Consider the following 22196-nt stretch of genomic DNA (forward strand, 5'->3'; position numbering starts at 1 on the left):
ATTTCCTTCTCCAGAGATTTGTCTCTTCTCATCGTATATACAAAGTAAACAAGATGATATCTCACTGTCCTCACTTCCAAGAATTATTGTGCCTATACATCTTTCAAAACAGATTTGTTAACTTTTCTGGCAGTCCATGGTTAAAGGTGTGCAAAGATAGTCAGGACCAGGGTAGGTGTTGTTTAGTGCCGTTGAGTCACTTCCAACCCATAGTGACCCTGTATAGGGTTTCCAAGGATCAGTTGATGAGCTTGAACCGCCAACCTTGCAGTTCAACCGGCTTTGCAGTCTGATGCATTATGCTGTAAAATGCTTTGATAAAATATAGCACTCCACCATTTAAAAAAAACTTTATAACAAGCTAGAAATGGAAGAGAATTTCCTTTACCTGATTAAAGGACATTTAGTATGCTGAATGGTAAAATTAGATATATATATATATTTTTAAATCACCGCAAAGCAATGATGTCTGCTATCATTGCTTCTGTTTGATAGAGTGTTGGATGTTTCTGCCTTCACAATAAGACAAAAAAAAGGAATAAAGGTGTAAGGGTTAGAATTAAAGAAACAAAACAAAGTATAGATGATGTAATTATGCTATATACTATGAGAACTATTAAGAAATTAGGAAAATTCAGTATACTAAAATCAGCTTATAGTTGTATAAATTAGAAAAATACAGTTAAAAATATTTTTTATAACATAAAACTAAGGAGTAATAGAAATACAGGTAAAAAACACTTGTGATATCTGTATAGATAGACCATACCAAACACTTTGATCAAGTTGATGCAGACTCATTGAGCCCCTATAAAACAGAGAAGGACTGCCCCATAGGGTTTCCAAGGCTGTAGTCTTTGTGGAAGTAGACTGCTACATCTTTGTACAGTGAAACGCCAGATATTGTGGTTAACAGCTGAGCATCTTAATGGTGGTGGTGGATTTGTGTTGTGGTGTTCCTGTGTATAGGGTTCCTGAAGCTTTAAATCTTTACAGGAGCAGAAAGCCTCATCTTTCTCCCACGGAGTGGCTGGTAGATTCTAACTGCTGACCTTGCGGTTAGCAGCCCAACAACTCATAACCCACTCTGCTTCCACGGCTCCTTTTGATACCTGTATAGAGTGATATGAGTCATTTGTAAAAGACATAAATGGAAGAAAGATGAGGCTTTTTGCTCCCGCAAAGATTTAAAGCCTCAGAAACCCTATACAAGGTCACTATGACTCAAAATCAACATGATGGCACTTCGTAACATCAAAAGACATAAAAGGAGACCTGAATTAAAGGAGCAACATAAGACATCAAAGGCTAGGAAGAGTCAGTATCATAAGTGTTTCGGTATTTCTCACATTAAGGCATGAATTCAATATGGTTCCAGTAAACACTCTTAAAAGGTTGTTTTTTTTTTTCTTTTTTAGGGAGGTTGACAAGTTGATGCTAAAACTTATATGAAGAAATAAAAGGCCAAATAGCAAAAATGGTCTTAAAATTTTTTTGATTTGCTAATGGTTTATTTCTACCCTCCCCTGAGGAGTCCTAGTGTAGCACTGTCAGATAAGCATTGGACTCCTTGGAAATGTTATACAGTGTAGCTGGTTGGAACTAACTTGACGACAGTTAACAAAAACAACAACAACTCCACTGAAAAATAACTCTTGGATGTATTTTCGTTTTCTTGCTTTTTAGTTTTCTTTATGTATGTCAGTTTTCTATTTTTATCCTTATCTCTTTTTGGCATTTTACTTTTTTCCCTTCTGTATGTAATATTCATGTATCTGAAAAACCAAAACCCATTACCATAGAGATGATTCTGACTCATAGTGACCTTGCATAGGGTTTCTGAGGCTAATCGCTGAGAAGCCGTCTGCCTCTCCTTCCTTGTCTGTCTTAGTCTGGAAGCTCTGCTTCAACCTGTCTAGCATGAGTGACCTTTGGCATAGCTACCAGCAGCAGAGCAACACACAAGCCACCACAATACTACAAACTGTCAGTTCATTTGTTACCTTTTAAAACATACACATACTGTTGCTGTTTCATGTGTGACATAGGAATACTGTACTCCACAGAATTTTCAATGCCTAATTGTTTAGAAGTAGATCGGCAGGGCAATCTTCCAAGGTTCACTCTGAAGCAGATTATTAATCTGTCACAGGAATCAGATTGTGAGAAGATGAGATGCAGAAGCTCAATACCATCACTCAAAACAAAACCAGGGGTAGATTGTATAACAGACCAGCAATTGCTCATATAAAGATCAGGCTGAAGCAGATTTTATACAACAAATCCACAAAAGCCAAACTATGACCTTGAGTATATCCCAGCTGGATTTAGAGGCCATCTAAAGAACAGACATGATGGATTAGACACAAATGACTGAAAATCAAAATTGTGAGATGATATGAAGAACAACCTAGCAATAAAAAGTCTTTAAAGAGACAGGAAAGAAAAAAAAAAGATAAAAATAGATGTCAAAAGAGATTCTGAAACTTGTTCTTACTTGTAGAGAAGCTAAGGCGATTGGAAGTAATGATGAAACAAAATAACTGAATGGAAAATTTCAAAGGGCAGCTTGAGAAGACAAAGCATTATAAATGAAATGTACAGAGACCTAGAGTTAGAAAACCGAAAGGGAAGAACACACAACACACGTTGCACTTCTGAAGCGGTATGAACTGAAAAAAAAAATTCAAGCCTCAGCTTACCATTATTGAAGGATTCTGTGAGCAAAATATAGAATGATGCAGAAAGCATCAAAAGAAGATGGAAGGAATACACAGAATCACTGTACCAAAAACAAATGGTTGATCTTCAACCAATTTACAAAACAGCTTATAATTGAGAACCAGTGCTACTGAAGGAAGAAGTTTGTGCTGCACTGAAGGCATTAGCGTAAACAGGACTCCAGGAACTGATGGAATACAAATTGAAATCTTTTAACAAACATGCAACATTGGAGGTGCTCATTCATCTATATCAAGAAATTGGGAAGACATCTGCCTGGCCAGTCAATTAGGAGAGATCCTTATCTGTTCCCATTCCAAAGAGGTGATCTAATGGAATGTGGAAATCATAGAATAATATCATTAACATCACATGGCAAGTAAAATTTTGCTGAAGATAATTGAAAACTGATTGCAACAGTACATTGATAGAGAACTGCCAGAAATTCACGTAGGATTCACAGTAGGACATGAAACGAGGGATATCATTGCTAATGTCAAATGGATCTTGGCTGAAAGAGAATATCTGAAAGGTGTTTCCTTGTGCTTTATTTACTATGCAAAGGCTTTCCACTGTGGATCATGACAAACTATGGATAACAGTTTTGGGAAGAATGAATATTCCAGAACAGTTAATTGTGCTCATGTGGAAACTGTACATAGACCAAGAGTCAGTCATTCAAACATAACAAGGACATACTGAATGGTTTAAAATAAGGAAAGGGGTGCTCTAGGGTTGTATCCTTTACTCGTACTTACTGGATCTGTATGTTGAGCAAATAATCCTAGAAGCTGCATTATGTAAAGAAGGTGACATCAGGATTTGATGAAGATACAATATGCATATGATACAGGAAGCAAAGAGGACTTAAAGTACTTACTGATTAAATTCAAAGACTGTATAGTCTTTAGTATGGATTGTACCTCAATGTAAAGAAAATAAAAATTCTCAATTGGACCAATAAATAACATCATGATAAATGGAGAAAATATTGAAGTTGCTAAAGACTTTATTTTGCTTGGATCCACTATCAACACTCAATGGAAGCAGCAGTCAAGAAAGGAAACGAAGTATTGCATTAGGAAAGTCTGCTGTACAAGACCTCTTAAAAGTATTCAAGAGGAAAGATGCCTGACCCAAGCCAGGGTATTTTTCAGTAAACTGATACGCATGTGAAATTTGGACAATGAGAAAGGCAGACCATAGAATAATCAATGCATTTCAATTATGGTATTGGAGAAAAATGTTGAAAGTTCCTTGGGCTGTCCAAAGTATAAACAGATCTGTGTTGGAAGAAGTACAACCAGAATGTCCCTTAGGGGCCAGGATGGTGAAACTTTGTCTCTCATCTCTTGGCCATGTTATCAGGAGGGACCAGTTTCTGGAGAACATCATACTTAGTAAAGTGGAAGATTAGTGAAAAAGAGGGTATTCTCCCCAACAAGATGGATTGACATAGTGGCAGCAGTGATCGGCTTAAATGTCACGATTGTGAGGATGGTGTAGGGACTGGGCAGTGTTTCATTTTGTTGTGCATAATGTCTCTGTGAGTTGGAACCAACTCAACAGCACCTAATAACGATATTGTTTTCCTCATAATTAAATCTACATTATGCATTTTTTGGTCAGAAAATACTTAAAAGTGATTCTACGTTATTTTTATTATAATCTATTAGTTAGCACATGTTGTTAATTTGTCCCTTTATTAATTAGTTGACTTTAATAATTTGATTAATTGTGGTATGCAAAGTCTCTTCAGTATAAATTTATTCTCTCTAAAATTAATGTTTTGTGTTCAGATGTTTTGAAACTATGTGAATGTTGTTCTTCATTCTATTTTTGTTTAATAATTTCAGCATCATTGATGTTTCTTTCCCAAATTAATTTTTCTAAGTAAAATGATTCGCCTGTATTTATTATTTTGGTATTCTGTTGTTTGGCAGAGCTTTCTCTATTCCCCCATCCCCTAATCCTTTTGGTAAAAAACAACTTTGTTTATATAAATGTGAATTTATGAATTCCTATATTATTCACTGGGTTGTCATCCATGGTTACCATTCTTATGAGGACCAAATTTGATCATTGAGTATCACTTTCATTTAACTTTTTTGTTGTTTTGATCCACATCATTCTTTGTTAAATTTGTTACTTTCTGGCCCAAGTTTTATCTCATACTTTACCTGTGCTAGCCCTAAAATCAGCCATTTCTCCAAGGAACACAGATTATCATTATTGCAGAGTGACTCTTTAAAGCCAAGATTTGGACACTAGGTGTATACATGTCTTTGTGTATATAGTTGACTTTATTTTGATACAGTATTATGTTTACCGCAGAGCAGATTTTCATGTGAATTCTCCCAATTCTAATCTGTCCTTCATGCTTTATTCAAATCTTTCTGTTTTTCATAATTTATTCCTCTTTTCCATCCCTGAGAAACCTGGCTCATAGTTATTAGGAGAGGCAGTTCTCCATGGGTTTCTTGTATTCTCACATAATTTTAACAAGATATGCCAAGAATGCAAGGCCCTGGCTGCTATTTCCCTACACTATATCTTAGAGTTGTGTTTGCAGTTGCAATCTTTAGGAATGAAGTAATGCCTTCCTGTGGGTGGAGAGCATGTTTGCTTCTTGCTTGCTATAAAATAGTATGTTACCCACATTCAGTGTTCCTCAATGGTGACCCAAACCTACTTTGTGTGTTGTATCCATCTGGGCTTTTATCTTGTCACCTGTGTGTCTGGAGACCAGGCGAACTGATGTGAATAATGTTCATGTTCATTATAAGTAATAAAAATTTAAATCTCTGACCTAGGAATTCTGTGCCCTTTGCCACCATCAATGAATGAAACAACAACAGGGTTATTGGTAGTTCAGTAGTAGAATTCTTGTCTTCCATGAGGGGAGACCAGGCTTGATTCCCAATTAACGCACTTCATGTGCAGCCACTACTCATGTCAGTAGAAACTTGCACAAATTCTAGACTAAGGGAGACTAGAAAGAAAGGATTGGTGATCTACCTTCAAAAATTAGCCAAGGGAAACCCTAAGAACACAAATTGAAGCTGATTTGAAATTCTCATTTGAAGCTGATCATGGGGTGGTACAGAATTGGGCATCATTTTCTTTTGTTGTGCATGGGATTAATGTAAATTGGGACTCACTTAACAGCTATAATAGCAATTTATTAATTTGTGAGTAGGATCAAAATTAAATGCCAAATCTGATCTAATAGCCTCAATATGTTCAAACCCCTGTATATAGCTAATGTTCTGACTCATGGGTCTTTTTTTTCCTCCCTTTCCAGTGCTGTCCTATGTTTTTAAGTGCTTTTGAATTGGTTCTGACTCATAGTGACCCTGTATAGAGTTTTTGAGGAGATTTGGGGGGCTTTGAATTACCAACCTTGTCGTTCACAGTCCAGTGCTGATGCTACGGGCCACACCAGGTGTTCAATAGCAGGTTGATATCTCTGGGCTGACTTGATTTATTTAGCACCGTCTTTCTTGTATCTCTGTCATTGGCAATATAATTTTCTGCTTATAATTTAGCTCACCTTCTTCATTTCTGTCTTATGTGTTTCATATTGTTGAACTTTATTTACTTTGTAAATCCAATATATGATGGGACTTCAAAAAAGTTTTTAGGAAAATTCTGTTTCTTAAGAAGTAAGTCCTGCTCTCCTACGAATTATTGAGTTAGACAGCATGGGGTTGTTTTTAGCATCATCATTTTTCTCTGTAATTATAAAAGTTTATTAAAAACAAACCCTTAGGATGGAATTCGTGTGAAGTATTACATGATGTTTTGAAATACAGAGTAACAAAAGCATCATCAAGTGACCAGTAAACTTTATTTTAAACTATGTTTGTTTTTTTTGTATTCACAGATGGACATTTTTCATTAATCATACTAATTAATGATGTTCTTCAAAAATGTTGTTTTTGTGAACTGCCATTGAATCAGTTCCTACTCATAGCGACCCTTTATAGGGTTTGCGAGGAGCAGCTGGTGGGTTTGAACCGCCACCTTGCTGTTAAAATTGACCTTGTGGTTCAGTGCTTATCCTACAGCACCCACATCAGGACTCTGCTTTAAAAATGACTTAATTTAAATATTTTTATAATGGTTTTATCTTTTTAGGTGACTCACTGTTTAAGTTTTTTTGCTTCTGCAAAGATAAAAAGCTTTGGAAACCCAATGCAGTGTCTCTATGATTTGGAAACAAGTTGACAGCACTTAACAACAACTGTTTGATAGAGCAATGCAGTATAATTTGACTGTATTTCTTTGGTGTGGTTCAATAACATAAAATTTTATTGAGTGTTTACTGTGCTTATGCCACTAGCTTACAGTTGAGTGAGTCCAACAGATAAACCAATATTCTGAACTTGCATAAAGTGACATAGATAGACACAAACAGACACTGGGGTTTTAGGAAAGATCCCTGCAGGAGCTGATAATATGAAGAAAACTTGAAGGTAAATTAGAGTTAACCAGGAGAAGAATAATGGAAGCATATTCCTATGAAGGGAAAAGTAGCCCAGCTGTCTAAGGTATGATATATTAATATGTGACTAACGGCACCTAACAACAACAATAAAATTAGTGACTGTGTTTGGGATGAAATTCTATTAAGTCTGGATTTTATTTATTTTGGCAGTGGAGCTGTTGAAAATACTTAACCCAGTGCTGGTGGAAGTAAGATAATACAGTCAAAATGCAAGGATCTTGGAAGCTATATTTTGGATGATTACAATGTGGTGATGTGGATTGTCTGAGGCTGAAGTTTGAGAAACCACCCACCTCTGTTGCCTGCTGGTGACTTTATTTATAGCCCCAAATCTCTACATTTTGCTACTTTGGTGTTGTTAAGTGCTGTGAAGTCGATTCTGACCCATAGTGACCGTGTACAAGGTTTCTGAGGCTGTAAATCTTTACAGGAGTAGAAAGCTTCATCTTTCAATCACGGAACCGCTGCTAGTTTTGAACTGCTGACCTGGAGATTAGCAGCCTGATTCGTAACCACTATGTTACCAGAGCTCCTTATATCTTGCTACTTAGTAGGCAATTTATTCTAGAAATCCCAGACTTCACATTAAAATGAATACAACTTGAAGTACTTATTCACTAAACTTCATAGGAATATGGTTAGACTACATTTCCGAGCCTTCCTTACAGATATGTGTGGTCATGTGCTTAATTTATCTTAAATGGAGCATGAATAAGAGTTCTTTGTGTATGCTTCCACACATGTTTACATCTTCCCATGTTGTGGGGTGGGATATGCACTGGAATGGCATCAAAGGTGTAACCTTGGAAACTACATGTTGAAATAGCAAAGCAGTGGGTCAGCCTCAGCCATTGGTAAAATGGGGGACTGCTGAAAATGAGGAAGAACCCCATTGAGATGGATTGGCAGCCAGTAGCAATAGCAATAGGCTCAAACAAACATAGAAACAATTGTGAGGATGGCACAGAACCAGGCAGTGTTTAATTCAGTTGTGCATAGGGTTGCTGTGAGTTAGTACAGACTCGATGGCACCTAACAACAACAATGCCTCTTAATTTATTTGCTCTACTAGTTACCCTGCTGCTTTCTCAAGATGATTCTTGACGTCTTACTTGATTTTTTTTAAGTTTATGTTTTTTTATTTTTTATAATTTATTTTTTTGTTGTTCTTGCAATATCTATAACAAAATATATACCCTTTCAACAGTTTCTACAGGTATAATCCAGTGACATTAAATTATATTCTTTGAATTATGCAATCTTTTTACCCTCTTTTTCTAAGTTGTTTCTCTTCCATTAACATAAACTCACTGTCAGTTTCCTTCCTAATCTTTTGAATTGTCCTTGTCCATTTGATCCTATATCGATAGGCCTTGCAAGAGCTTAATGCTCAAGGCAGACATTCCTTTCTTTAAGAATACTTCTGGGGATATTTTTTTGTTTAAGGCTTAAAGATTGTATCAGGAAAATCATTTCAGTGGCTCATCTGGCCTCCATAGGTACACAAAGTTAATTCATTTTTGAAGTTCTTTTTGACCAGATTGAAGTAGCCAGTATTTTGTTTGCAGTATGTGTATGTATTTGAATGTGGTAAGGAGAAGAGAAATGAGGTGTTCTGAGTAACAAGTAAAATTCTTTCTTTTTCTTTTTTCTTCCTTCCTCTTATATCCTTATTTCCTACTTTATTGAATTTTACTCTTAAGTAGTAAATACACATCTGACCAGAGTAAAGAGTTTGTCATAGCTTTTCTGGTTTGACTGGTGTTTGTTTTTGTTAGGTGCCATCGAGTTGGTACCAACTCATAGCAACCTTATACACAGCAGAACAAAACACTGCCTGATCCTGGACCAACCTCACGATCATTGCCACGCTTAAGCTCATCGATGCTGCTACTTTGCCAGTCTATCTCACTAGTCTGCCTCTTTTTCTCGTACCCTCCACCTTACCAAACGTGATACCCTTCTCCAGTTACTGGTTCCTCCTGACAATATGTCCGTAGTATGAGAGACAAAATTTGGCCATCCTGGCCTCTAAGGAGCATTCTGGCTACACTTTTTCCAATATTGGTTTCAATATTCTCCTCCAACACCATAACTCAAAAGCATCAATTCTTCTACGGTCTTCCTTATTCACTGTCCTGCTTTTGCATGATATGAGGTTATTGAGAATACCGTGGCTTGGGTCAGGCTCACCTTAGTCTTCAAGCTGACATCTTTGTTCTTCAACACTTTAAAAAGGTCTTATGCAGCAGGTTTGCTTAATGCAATACATCGTTTGATTTCCTGACTGCTGTTTCCATCAGTGTTGATAGTTGATCCAAGAAGAATGAAGTCCTTGACAACTTCAGTCTTTACTCCATTGATAAGAATGTTGTTTATTGGTCCAGTGGTGAGGATTTTGGTTTTCTTTACATTGAGATGTAATCCATACAGAAGGCTGTGCTCTTTGATCTTCATCAGTGAACGTTTTAAGTCCTCTTCACTTTCAGCAAGCAAGGTTGTATCATCTGCATATCGCAGATTGTTAATGAGTCTTCCTCCAATCCTGATGGCATGCTTTTCTTCATAGAACCCAGCTTCTTGTATTGTTTGCTCAGCATACAGGTTGAATAAGTATGGTGAAAGACACAACCTTGTCACACACCTTTCTTAATTTTAAACCAGTGTTCCCATGTTCTGTAGGAACATCTACCTCTTGGTTCATGTACAGATTCCTCATGAACATAATTAAGTGTTCAGGAATACTCATACTTTGCAATGTTGCCCATAGCTTGTCATAATCCACACAGTCCCAAGCCTTTGTGTAGTCAGTAAAGCACAGGTAAACATCTCTCTGATATTCTGTGCTTTCAGCCAAGATCCATTGGACATCAGCAATTGTATCTCTCATTCCACGGCATCTTCTGAATCCGGCTTGAACTTCTGGAAGTCAATGTATATGCTTGCAGCTGTTTCTGTATTACTGTTACTAAATCTTTACTCACATGGAATATCAAAGATATTGTCTGATGATTTCCACATTCCGTTGGGTCACCTCTCTTTGGAATGGGCACAGATATGGATCTCTTCCAATCAGTTGTCTTCCAAATTTCTTGGCAGAGATGAGTGAGTGCTTCCTGTGCTACCTCACTTTCTTGAAAGATTTCAATTTTTATTCCATCAATTCCTGGTGCCTTGTTCTTTGCCAGTTTCTTCAATGTACCTTGGACTTCCTCCTTCAGTATCATTGGCTCTTGATCATATGCTACCTCTTGAAACAGTTTAACATCAACCATTTCCTTTTGGTAAATTGATTTTGACTCAAAACAAACCTATATGGTAGATTAGTACTAACTGCCTGAGAGGATTTTCTTGACTACCATCTTAAAGGAACAAGCTCTAGTGGCAGAAGTAGATATGGTGGTGCAGTGGCTAAATTGCTTGGCTGCTAACTGAAAGATGGGCAGTTTGAACCCACCAGTCACTCTGCAGTAGAAAGATGTGTCAGTCTGCTTTCATAAAGATTGTTGTTGTTAAGTGCTGTCAAGTCAATTCCGACTAGTAGCGACTCTCTATAGGATTTCCAGTGAGTAGCTGTTGGGTCCGAACTGCCCATCTTTTGATTCACAGTCCAGTGTTGATCTTACAGTCCCACACCAGGAATCTACTCGGTCCTATTGGATCACTGTAAGTAGGGAAGCAATATGAAGGCAGTGGTTTTGTTTTGAATCTTTATGGAAGCAGATTGCCAGGTCTTTCTGTGTCAGAGCCACTGGGTGTGTTTCAACCGTTAACTTTTGGATTGACAGCCAAGCACCTAACCTTTGTTTCACCAGGGTTCTTTGGCATTACCTTGTTGTTAGGTGCTATCAAGTTGCATCTGACCTGTGCATAACAGAATGAAATACTGCCTGGTCCTGCACCATCCTCACAATTATGCTTAAGCTCTTTGCTGCTGTCACTGTGCTAATCTGTCTCATTGGAGGTCCTCCTCTTTTTCGCTGACTCTCCACTTTACCAAGCATAATGTCCTTCTCCAGCTACTCATCCCTCCTGTTAAAATGTTTGAAGTATGAGAGACAGAGTCTCGCCAAGGGGCAACTCTGGAAGTACTTCTTCTAATACATATTTGTTTAATCTTCTGGCAGTTCTATTCTCCAACACCAAAACTCAATTCATTAGTTCTTCTGTATTCTTTATTCGTGGTTCAACTTTTGCATGCATGTGAGTGTACTGAAAATACTATGGCTTGCATCAGGCACACCTTAGTCCTTAAACTGACACCTTTGCTCTTGAACTCTTTAAAGAGGCCTTTTGCGCAGATTTTCCCGATGCAATATGGCATTTGATTTCTTGACTGCTGCTTCCATGAATGTGGATAGTGGATACCAGCAAAATGAAGTCTTTAGCAACTTCAGTGTTTTCACTGTTTATCGTGATGTTATTTATTGGTCCAGTGGTGAGGATTTTTGTTTTCTTGACATTGAGATACAATCCACAGTGAAGGCTATAGTCTTTGATCTTCATCCATAAGTATTTTAAGCCTTCTTCGATTCTAGCAAGTGAGGTCTTATCATCTACATATTGCAGGTTGTTAATGAGTCTTCCTTTATTACACTATGTTCTTCTTCATATAATGCAACTTCTTAATTATTTGTTCAATATAGAGATTGAATAAGTATAGTGGAAGAATACAACCCTAAAGAACACCTTTCCTGATTTTAAACCATTCAGTTTAAATTATTTTGTTGTTGTTATGCAAAATGACCCTGTATAACATTTCTGAAGAGCAACTGATAGGTTTGAACTGCTGACCTTAAGATTTAGCTGTCCAATGCTAATCCTGCAGTACCATATAACGAAGATTCTTGAGCTTCAGAAGCACATGGAAGTTAACTGAAAAACCTCCACCACAGTGACCTTCTCCAATAGTAAAGAAATGATGGAGCTATAATTTGAATCCTGGCAGATTTTCTCCAAAATCTGCATATGCCTGCTCTTAACTGCTAGACTATATGTAAATTAAAAGATTGAAAATAGAAAAATGTTACTTGGAAATATAACATGTAATTTTTATTTAGGAGAATTTAAGAACTTTTAATATTGAATTTTAGATATGTTTTAAAAAACATTTTAGAACTGATACTGTTTCTAAGAAAACTGTAGAATGTTGCTACGTAGTTCTCCAAGTAAAAGTTAAATTTATGAGTATGTATATATATGTATATAGGGATCCTGGTGTGTAGGATTAGCACTGGACTGCTAATTGTAATGTCTTTGGTTCAAGCTCACCTTGGAATCCTATACAGAGTCACAGTGAATCAGAATAAGCTGGACTGAACTTAACAACCACAACAATGCATGTTTACAAAGGGGCTTGAAAAGTTAATGGAAACATGGAATGAAAAGATAAGAGAATTTTCCTACAAGTTTTTTGAAGCCCTCTTGTATAATGTATGTCAGAGTTTCTGAACGTTGACCCTGTTGATGTTTTCTTTTTTTTTTTTTTTTAAACTTTTTTATAGTGAATTGACTGAAAATATAAAGATTGCTTTGCGAATTTGCGTTATATCCTCGCAGCGACCATGCTAATTTTCTCTGTATCGTTCCAGTTTTAGTATATGTACTGCAGAAACGAGCACCCTGTAGGCATGTTGGGTTGGATAGTGATTCATCGTGGAAGGCCATCCTGTTCATTGTAGCCTGCTTAGCAGCATATCTGACCACTTCCCATTTGATACTAGTAACACCCTCTCCTCCCCAATTTTTACCATCAAAATTGTGTCCAGACATTCTTAGCTGTTTCCCTGGAGAGCAAAATTTCCCTCATATATCAAGGAGTCTCATTAACAGGCTCATATTTTTATTTTTGCCTTTGTTTTGAGAATCTTAGTTTTTATATTAGAAAAAGAGTAGTAATGATACCTATACTAGTTTCATGAGCACACTTAAGCATTATTGAACAGTGTGTAAAAATTGCTTTTTCTGTCTTAGATTAGTAATGTTAAGTTGTTTTAATTGAATCAATTCTGATTCATAGCGACCATGTAAGGAGTTCTTTCAAAGGAACTGGTGGGTTTGAGGTGCCTGTGCTTATCCTGCATCTCCATATCAGAACTTGAGGGTTATAATGCAGCTGCTTAATTACTAGGCAGGATATTTGTTGTTGTTGTTAAGCGTGGGTGAGTCAGTTCCAACTCATAGTGACCTTGTATAAGGTTTCCAAGGAACCTCTGGTAAACTTGACCTTGCAGTTTAGCCCAACCTTGAAGTCTAGCTCATTAACCCACAGCACCACTCCACGATTCGAAGCAGGATATTAGCTGTCCAGATTTCTTAGTGAGTTGTTATAGGGGCAGGATTACTGGATTGGAAGAAGTGTGATCAGGGAGTCGAAGATCAGTTATCTCTTTTAAAGTTAGATAAGGAATTTTAGAGAATATTAATATATTGGTTATAAAAGTTAATGATAGTCAAAGTGAGTTTTTTTCCTGTAATATTTGGAATGACTTTCTACTTGAACAGGAGCAGTAAATGAAACGAAAGGAAAAAAGAAACTAATTTTCCATTAAAACAACAACAAAAAGAGATTTTAAGTTTCCGTTATTAAAGTTGTATATCACACTACAGAAATAACTTGACAGGAAAGCAAAAAATTCCCAGTGATTTTATCCATCTGAAGGCATTAATGATGTGCTGGTAAATTTAGCCGGAAGGATTAGAAGTAAATCTATGAAAGGTTTTTGTTTAGGTATAAGGTTAAGATATAAAGTTGCTTAGTTTGCCCCTGCCACATTTTCAAAACCAATCCTTTGCATTTAAATTTTTACCAAAATGTAAACCTCATATGGTGGTTGGTGGTCATGTGCTGTGTAGTTGGTTCTGATTCATAGCAACTCTGTATAGGGTTTCTGAGCCTGTAAATCTTACTGAAGCAGAAAAGCCTCCTCTTTCTCTCGCAGAACAGCTGGTAGTTTTGAAGTGCTGACTTTGAGGTCGGCAGCCCGATTTGTAACCACTACACTACCAGAGCTCCTTAAATATCATATGCTTTTTTCAGGTAATAAGGATTTCAATACAATTGTTGTAGTTAAGTGCTATGGAGTCAGTTGCAATTTACGGCAACCTTTATAGGGTTTCCAAGGAGTGGCTGGTGACCTTGCGGTTCAAACCGACCTTGCAGTCCAGTGCATTAACCCACAGCGCCACACCAGGACTTGAAATATCATATAGTGGAAAGAAAATTTTACAGAAAGTTAAAACTTAACTGCTTTATAAAATTGACATCATCTGCATTAACTAGCACCTTATAGTACCTAAACAGTGCCTACCACCATTTGTAGTAGTTGTTATTAGTTGCCATTGACTTGATTCTGACTCATGTATGCAGAGTAGAACAACTCCACTGTTTTCCAAGGCTATGACCTTTCTCGCAGAAGCAGATTGTTCCTGTTAGTCAAAGTGAGTTTATTTGAAATGTTTGAAATGGTCTTCTACCTGTTGTCCAAGGTACCTCTGGGGGCGTTCAAATCACCAGCCTTTTGGCTAGTAGTCCAGCATTTAGTTGTTTGTAAATCCAGATACTCTGTTATTCATAGTAGCTGTATGGTATACCTGTGTTGAGATGGAAGGAAAATTAGACCTTGACAAACATCAAGATATCCATCTCATTTATAGGATAGTGTGGGATGTTTTGGAAGTTGCGCTATGTATTGTTAAGCTTTAGGAAGAAGAAAAGGATATAAAAGATCTCACTAAATTTATTTTATTTTGGTTGCATGTAAAGTGCCATTGAGTCAGTTCCAACTCATAGTAATCTTGTCTAGGGTTTCCAAGGAGCAGCTGGTGGGTTTGAACTGCTGACCTTGTGGTTCACAGTCCAGTGCTGATCCGCAGTGCCACACCAGAAGTTGAAAATAGTTGGGATATATTGTTATAAGTAAAACATTCTTTAAAATTAATTGTAACTTTTTCTCTTTAATTTTTAAGAATAGACTCCTACATATATGGTTTGATTTTATATGCATATATGGTGGTGGTGGTGGTTATATGCCGTGGAGTCGGTTCTGACCCATAGTGACCCTATACAGGGTTTCCGAGGCTGTAAATCTTTACAGGAGCAGAAAGTCTCATCTCTCTCTCGCCGAACAGCTGGTAGTTTCGAACTGCTGACCTGTGGTTCACAGCCCGATTCGTAACCATTACACTACCAGAGCTCCATATATATATTTTATTTTTATTCACAGTTCTGATCTAAATCTCAACTTGATTTAAGGAGGCAAATGAATTTTCTATCTACAGCAATCCCTTCTTATCCAGTTTCAGTTACAGTGATCACCGGCAATCTGAAAATAATTACCCGTGGTTCTGAGTAGCACAGTGAAATTTTGCTGCATGTCTCCTGGGACATGAATTAGCTGTCTCTCCTGAGTATCCACACTGTCTATAAATGCTATCCACCTGTGAGTCACTTAGTATATCTCTTGATAATCAGACCCACTTGTCATGGTATCACAATCCTTGCTGTTTGTTGTTGTTAAGCACCGTCGAGTAATTTCCAACCCATAAGCAACCCTGTCTAGAGTTTCTGAGGAGCGCTGGTGAGCTTGAACCGCCGACCTTGTGGTTCAAACTGACTTTACAGTTCAGTGCATTAACCCACAGTGCCACACCAGGACTCTAATTTTACTTCCTAATGGTTCCAACGTGCAAGAGTAGTGATGTTGGCCATTTGGCTATGTCAAAGCTCAGTTGGATGAGAGACTGGACTATGCCTTGCTGGCACTGACAGGTTAACACCACCAGTCTCCTGGGGTACCCAGGGTGCATGTTAAGTATAGGAGAAAACATATTATATATAGGATTTGGTACTATCCATGGTGTCAGGCATCCACAGGGGGTCTTGATAAGTTTCCCTGAGCATTTATACTATTCTTGCCATCCCTCTTCCCCTCTCACCCTCCTCCTATACACACATAAGATCTAAACTTTTGTAGAGCAATGCCAACTCAACATACTGTTGTTAAGTGCCGTCGAATGGGTTCTGACCCATCGTGACCCTGTATAGGGTTTCCTAGGAGCAACTGGTGAGCTTGAACCGCCGACCTTATAGTTCAAACGGCTTTGCAGTCTGGCACATTAACCCACAGTGCCATACCAGGACTCGTTTCATATAGTGGACCAGCAATATAGCTTAATAGGAGAAGTGACTTGTCTAATACTACAGTACCAAAGAGGATACTTAAGATATATTGATGCCTATTAGGTTGTTTTTTGCTTAAATTGGTGGGTGGTTGGAGAGGTTGATATCAAGGGGAATAGAAAATAATCCACTCCAAGCTATTAAAATCTGACACGCATGTCTGTCAGGTGTGTCCAGCCACTGCAATCCGTTCTTAGGGTCTGTGCTTTGATTATACCGCCATCTGGTGACAGGATTAAGAAAGTGTAGTTCAACATTTCATTTTCTTCTGGGCTACCTTTCCTCTAAATGTGGAGCTGCTCTTCTCTGTCTTCTAAGCCATTTATTGATAAATGCTTATTTTATTTGGCGCACTCTTTCCTTGATTTTTCCAATAATTCACTGTATTGTTTTCATAATGTGTTGGTTGTTCCTTCTTCAACAACTTATTTCTTTCTTAATTTTGTAGGTTTTAGCACTAGCTCGGATGGGCCTGTGACCTCTGCTCTTTTTGTTCTGTTTCTTTCCATAATCATGGCTTCAAATATTTGTGTTGTTGTTAAATGTCGTTGAGTTGGTTTCCAACTCACAGTGATCCTGTGTAGGGTTTCCAGGTAGTGTCTGGTGTGCTTGAACTATTGACCTTGTGGTTTGTGGTCCAGTTCTGATCCTACAGTACCAGACCAGAAATCTTTGTAAGTATTTATAGATAAATTTATGTTTTTAACCAAAATTTCTCTTCTGAGAGCAGTGTCTTTAGTTTCCTACCTAGATGTTACATGATAGCTCACATGTAATGTACTCCATTCTAAAATGTGAATCTCTTACCTGCTGTGGCCCTGTAGGATAAGCACTGTGCAGCAAACCACAAGGTCATCATTTCAGACCCACGAGTCGCTCTCAGAAGCCTTATACAGGGTCGCTATGATTTGTAACTGACTCTGTGATACTTAACAGCAGCAATAACAACCCACCTCTGTACTTGCTTCTGAAATTGACTTTTCTAGTAACTCATCAATGAATTCTGGAAATGATCTTGGCACCCATGTGTCTCATACTTGTTTGTCCCATTAAATATACTTTCAAAGGACATTTGTATATTGATTCCTATGCCTGCAACCCATCTAAACAACCACTGCTTCTTGCCTGGATTAAGAAGGTTGCTTAAATAGTTTCCTTGCCTTCTCTCGTGTGCATGTTTTATGTTTATTTGTTTGAGGTCAGCCTCTTCTACTAGTCTGAGACTCCTAAGAAGTAGGGCCTGTGTGTATTTGGTGTACCATTGGATCCCCAGCACCTGATACAGAAATTTGTTTTTGTAACATGTATAAACTTGTTTTATGTATGTTGTTATATATCTGTAGCCACTAAAATGAATTAGTATGCTTGCAGTATGACACATGCAGTTTTATTGACTGAAATGTATTAGAATTTCTTTAATGTGTTATTTCACTTATTCTGTCAAAGTTTATATGTCATATAAGTGAATTTTAGCTCCTTCTTGCTTTTGCCCAGTGAAACTTACCTACACCTACAGGTAATATGTGTGGACACTAAGCTGGCATGGCACTGCGGTCTAATGCGTCAGACTGCAAAATCAGTTTGAACTGCAAGGTTGGTGGTTCAAGCTCACCAGCTGCGCCTTGGAAACCGTATACAGGGTCGCTATGGGTCAGAATCGACTCGACTGGCGTTCAACAACAACAACAATCAACTGATGTTCAAACAAACCTTTGGATTTCATTTAATTCATTCAGTATGCTGAAATTACTTTATAAGCATTTGAAAATCTAGGCCATTAGTTTGTCTTTTAGCATGTTTCTCTAGCATGCTTAGTAGTTGTAGTTAAGTGCTGTCAGTCTGTTTTGACCCATAGCGACCCCGTATAGGGTTTCCAAGGAGCGCCTGGTGAGCTTGAACCGCTAACCTTGCGATTCAAACTGATTTTGCAGTCCAGCGCATTAACTCACAGCGCCACACAAGAATTCCAGTAATAGTAGGCAGGAGATTTTAATACACCACTGTCAAAAAAGGACAGACCAACCAGAAAGAAACTCACTAATGACAAAGAGGAACTAAACAACAGTTAGCCAATTTGTTTTGATGTCTTAAAGACAGTTTTTCTTTATACAGCTTTACTGTTGTTGGTTGCTGACAAGTCAAGTCTGACTCATGATAGATACTTCCTGTGTGTTAGAGTTGAACTGCTCCATAGGCTTTTCAAGGCTGTGACCTTTTAGAAGCAGATCTCCAATCCTCTTGGTGCCTTTGGGTGGATTTGAACTGCTAATATTTTGGCTGATATTTGCGCACCTAACTGTTTGTGCCACCGAAAGACTCCAAGCCTTACATTTGTTGTTGTTGTTTTTGTGTGCCATCTAGTCTAACTGAATCATAGGAACTCCATAAGATAAAGTAGAACCGCCCATAGGATGTCTTACAGTGTAGTCTTTATGGGAGCAGATTACCCTGGGTCTTTTCTCCTGCAGAACTGCTTGTGGGGTCAGGCAGCTGGTAGGTTTGAATCATTTCCCTTTCAGTTAGTAGCCAAGTGCTTAACCACTGAGCAGCAGGCATCATTATATAGAGGCTATAATTAACATTTTGTGTGTTTGTTTTCCGTTAAAGGGATGTGAGAGATGGCTTTAGAAGAAAAAGTTTCTACTCTTCTCATTATGCAAGAGACCGGTCTCCTCATAAAAGGGACGCTCCTTTTTTCAGAGAATCTCCTGTAGGCCGAAAGGATTCTCCACACAGCAGATCTGGCTCCAGTGTCAGCAGTAGAAGCTACTCTCCAGAAAGAAGCAAAGCATACTCTTTCCATCAATCTCAACATAGAAGTATGTATTTTTAAAGACCTTTTCTTTATCAGTCTCCACTAATGAGTCTGTATTGCTTTACATGCCTTAACATTGTTATAAGGGATACTTTTTTGAAAGGTTTTTGTTGTGGATTGAGTGAAAGTTTACAGGGCAATTCATCAGTTTTATGTTCTTCAAATCATACACATTGTTTCATTACAATGATTATCATTCCCTCCATGTACCATCAGATAACAGTATTTCTCTCTATCCACTTTAGCTTTTTTTAAAAAACAAAAAACAAAAGAAACCACTCAGGCATATATAATAATTTACATCTCCAAAGGGCACATTCTGCAAGTCTGCCTCCTGGCCACCAGCTCTTAGTCCCTCTCTTCCCATAAATCTAGAATCCTCAGCCGTCCTGCATTCTGCTTGTGTGCTTCTACCTTGATGGTCCTAGGGTCCTCTGTTTCTGGACTGTAAGATTAACCACTCCCCTGTTTGTATTAACTTCTACTTTATAATTGTGACAGTCACAGTTAGTCATGATAATACTTGTTGTTAAGTACCGTGAAGTCTGTTCCAACTCACAGGGACCCTACACAGGGTTTCTAAGGCTGTAAATCTTTACGGGAGCAGACCGCCTCATCTTTCTCCCGCGGACCCGCTGGTAGTATGATAATACTTACTAACTATTAAATCATACAAATCTTATCCCCATCTCTTTTCTCCAGACCCATCTAGACAACATGAAATCTATTCAGTGGGGACTCTTTCTTTCCCCCCATACTCTTAAACTAAACTCCCTCTTGAAATCTTGTAAGCAGTCACTTTGTGCCTTTATTGCCCTCTCATTTAAGATAGCCAATGTCTAAGTTGCCCATCCCTATCTACCCTGTGTACAGAGGTTATAGCATTGATACTTGATGTGAAGACCCCTTCCCTCTCTGTTGGTATTTAGAGTAACTACCTGAGTATATAAGGGATACTTTTAAAAATACTTTTTATCTTTGAATTTTTTTTTTAACTTTCAGAAAAGTGGAAAAAATATAATGAGGATCATATGCATACTTCTTTTTTTTCCACACTAGACCCTAGGAAATAATTCTTTCTGATGTGTCATCTATAAGTTTGCAAATTCTCTTAAATAATTCATGAAAATCATACAGTCTCAATTTTCTGTTAGTGACTATGTCAGCCAGACCTCTAGTTCTCTGTCACTAGGTGATGGTTGTACTTAACTTATGCCGTCTAGTTTTCATTGTATGTGTCAGTGGTTTTTCCTAAATGTAAAATTCAACCTTGTGGAATTTAAAGTTGAAGCTACCTTAGGTTTATTTATTCATTTATTTTTCCAACCTTTGGCTTCTTTTTTTTTCTTTTTTCACTTTGGAGTGCCTGGGTATATGTGACATTCTGTGCAATAATAGCACATCCTCCTGACTGAGTTGCTCAGTATGCATTGGGAGAAATCTATAAACTCTCCCTTTTTCAGATAAAGCATTCCTGTTTTATCAGACTCTAGTCTGCAGTTGAGCTCTTTCAGAAAACACTGTTATATATAAATATATTTCTGTCACTAAGGAATAAGTGTGCGTGCGTGCACGCGCGTCACACACACACACACACACACACACACACACACAAGGGTAAGTCAAAATGTATTGCTACTAAAGCTCCATTTCATTCGTGCACAGACTTACTCAAAACAAAATGTGTTTAAATATATCTCTGTGATCAGTGGATGGCCGTAGATAAGTTCTCTCAGTAATATGTTTGTCTTAGTCTTGTTTTTAAGTGCCACCAAGTTGGTTTCAACTCATACTGAATCCTTTCTTGTATAGGGTTTCTGATGAGTTCCTTGTAGGTTTGAACCACCAATCTTGCAGTTAGCAGTCCAGTGCTAATTCTGCAACGCTACACCAGGAATCCTTAGTTGTTGTTAATTGCTGTCAAGTTGGTTCTGACTTATAGCGACCCTTTATAGGGTTTCCAAGGAGCAACTGGTGAGTTTCAACCACTCACCTTTTAGTTAGCAGTCCAGTGCTTATCATACAGAGTGCCTTAAAAAAAAAACCCACAAAGGCCCAAACAAAGCAGTGGCTTTCAAGGGGATCTGCTGGTTCATTTCAAGGCAGAGAGGTCACCGTAGAAGGTTTTGGTGACTGTGTTTTGGGATTCCGAAGAGGTAATCTTGTTAGATCTTCTTGAAGGACACAAGATAATCACAGGGTCTTATTAGGAAGAACTTTTAAGAAAAATTGAACTGCATTGATGAGAAAAAGGCCAGGAAAGTTGTGCCCAGGAATATCTTTCCCATCATGACAACAATGTGCATGTACGTTCTTTGAGGACAGCGAGGGTTGTCCTATGAGAATTTTGTTGGGGAACCGTACTCTATCCACTCTACAGACATGATCCACAAAAACACGCAGAAATATGTAATAATTTAAACAACCAAAGGGCACATTTTGCAAGCAAGCCTCCTGGCTGCCAGCACACAGCCTTTCTCTTTCCATAAGTCTAGAATCCTCAGCTGATCTATCTCTCCATGCCATCACCTCCGCCTCCATCTCGGGTATCACTGCTTCTCTGGATAGGGTCTTGTATTCCGCTTGTGCTCTTCTCCCTTGATGGTCCTAGGGTCCTCTGTTTTTGGACTGTAAGATTAACCACTCCCCCATTTTTGTTATAAAACTTACACCTTTACAGTTGTGACAGTTGCAATTAGTCTTGATAACAGTTACTCGCTATTGAATCATAAGAATCTTATCCTTTTCACTAGATGCGTCTAGACAAGATGAAAACTATTCAATAGGATCTCTATCTTCCCTCGCACACGCTTAAACTAAATTCCCTCTTGAAAACTTGTAAGCCAGTCACTTTGTGCCTTTATAGCCCCCCCATTTTAGGTAGCCAGTGTCTAAGTTGCCCATCCTTATCTACCCTGTGTACAGAGGGAATAGCATTGATACTTGATGTGAAGACTCCTTCCTTCTCT

The 22196-nt window shown here is 38.0% G+C and overlaps 1 protein-coding gene across 4 annotated transcripts in view; it reads left to right on the forward strand.

The window, feature by feature from the left end:
• The window catches only part of PPHLN1 (periphilin 1), a 149650-nt gene that overhangs the window by 34034 nt on the left and 93420 nt on the right, over positions 1 to 22196 (forward strand). For all 4 annotated transcript variants that reach the window (XM_006865311.1, XM_006865312.1, XM_006865313.1 and 1 more), the window contains one exon: positions 19020 to 19231. In XM_006865311.1, coding sequence (XP_006865373.1) covers positions 19020 to 19231 — 212 coding nt within the window. The remainder of the gene's footprint in view (positions 1 to 19019; positions 19232 to 22196) is intronic.

This window comes from Chrysochloris asiatica, unplaced genomic scaffold (genome assembly GCF_000296735.1).
Source record: "Chrysochloris asiatica unplaced genomic scaffold, ChrAsi1.0 scaffold00077, whole genome shotgun sequence".
In the NCBI taxonomy this organism is placed as follows: Eukaryota; Metazoa; Chordata; class Mammalia; order Afrosoricida; family Chrysochloridae; genus Chrysochloris; species Chrysochloris asiatica.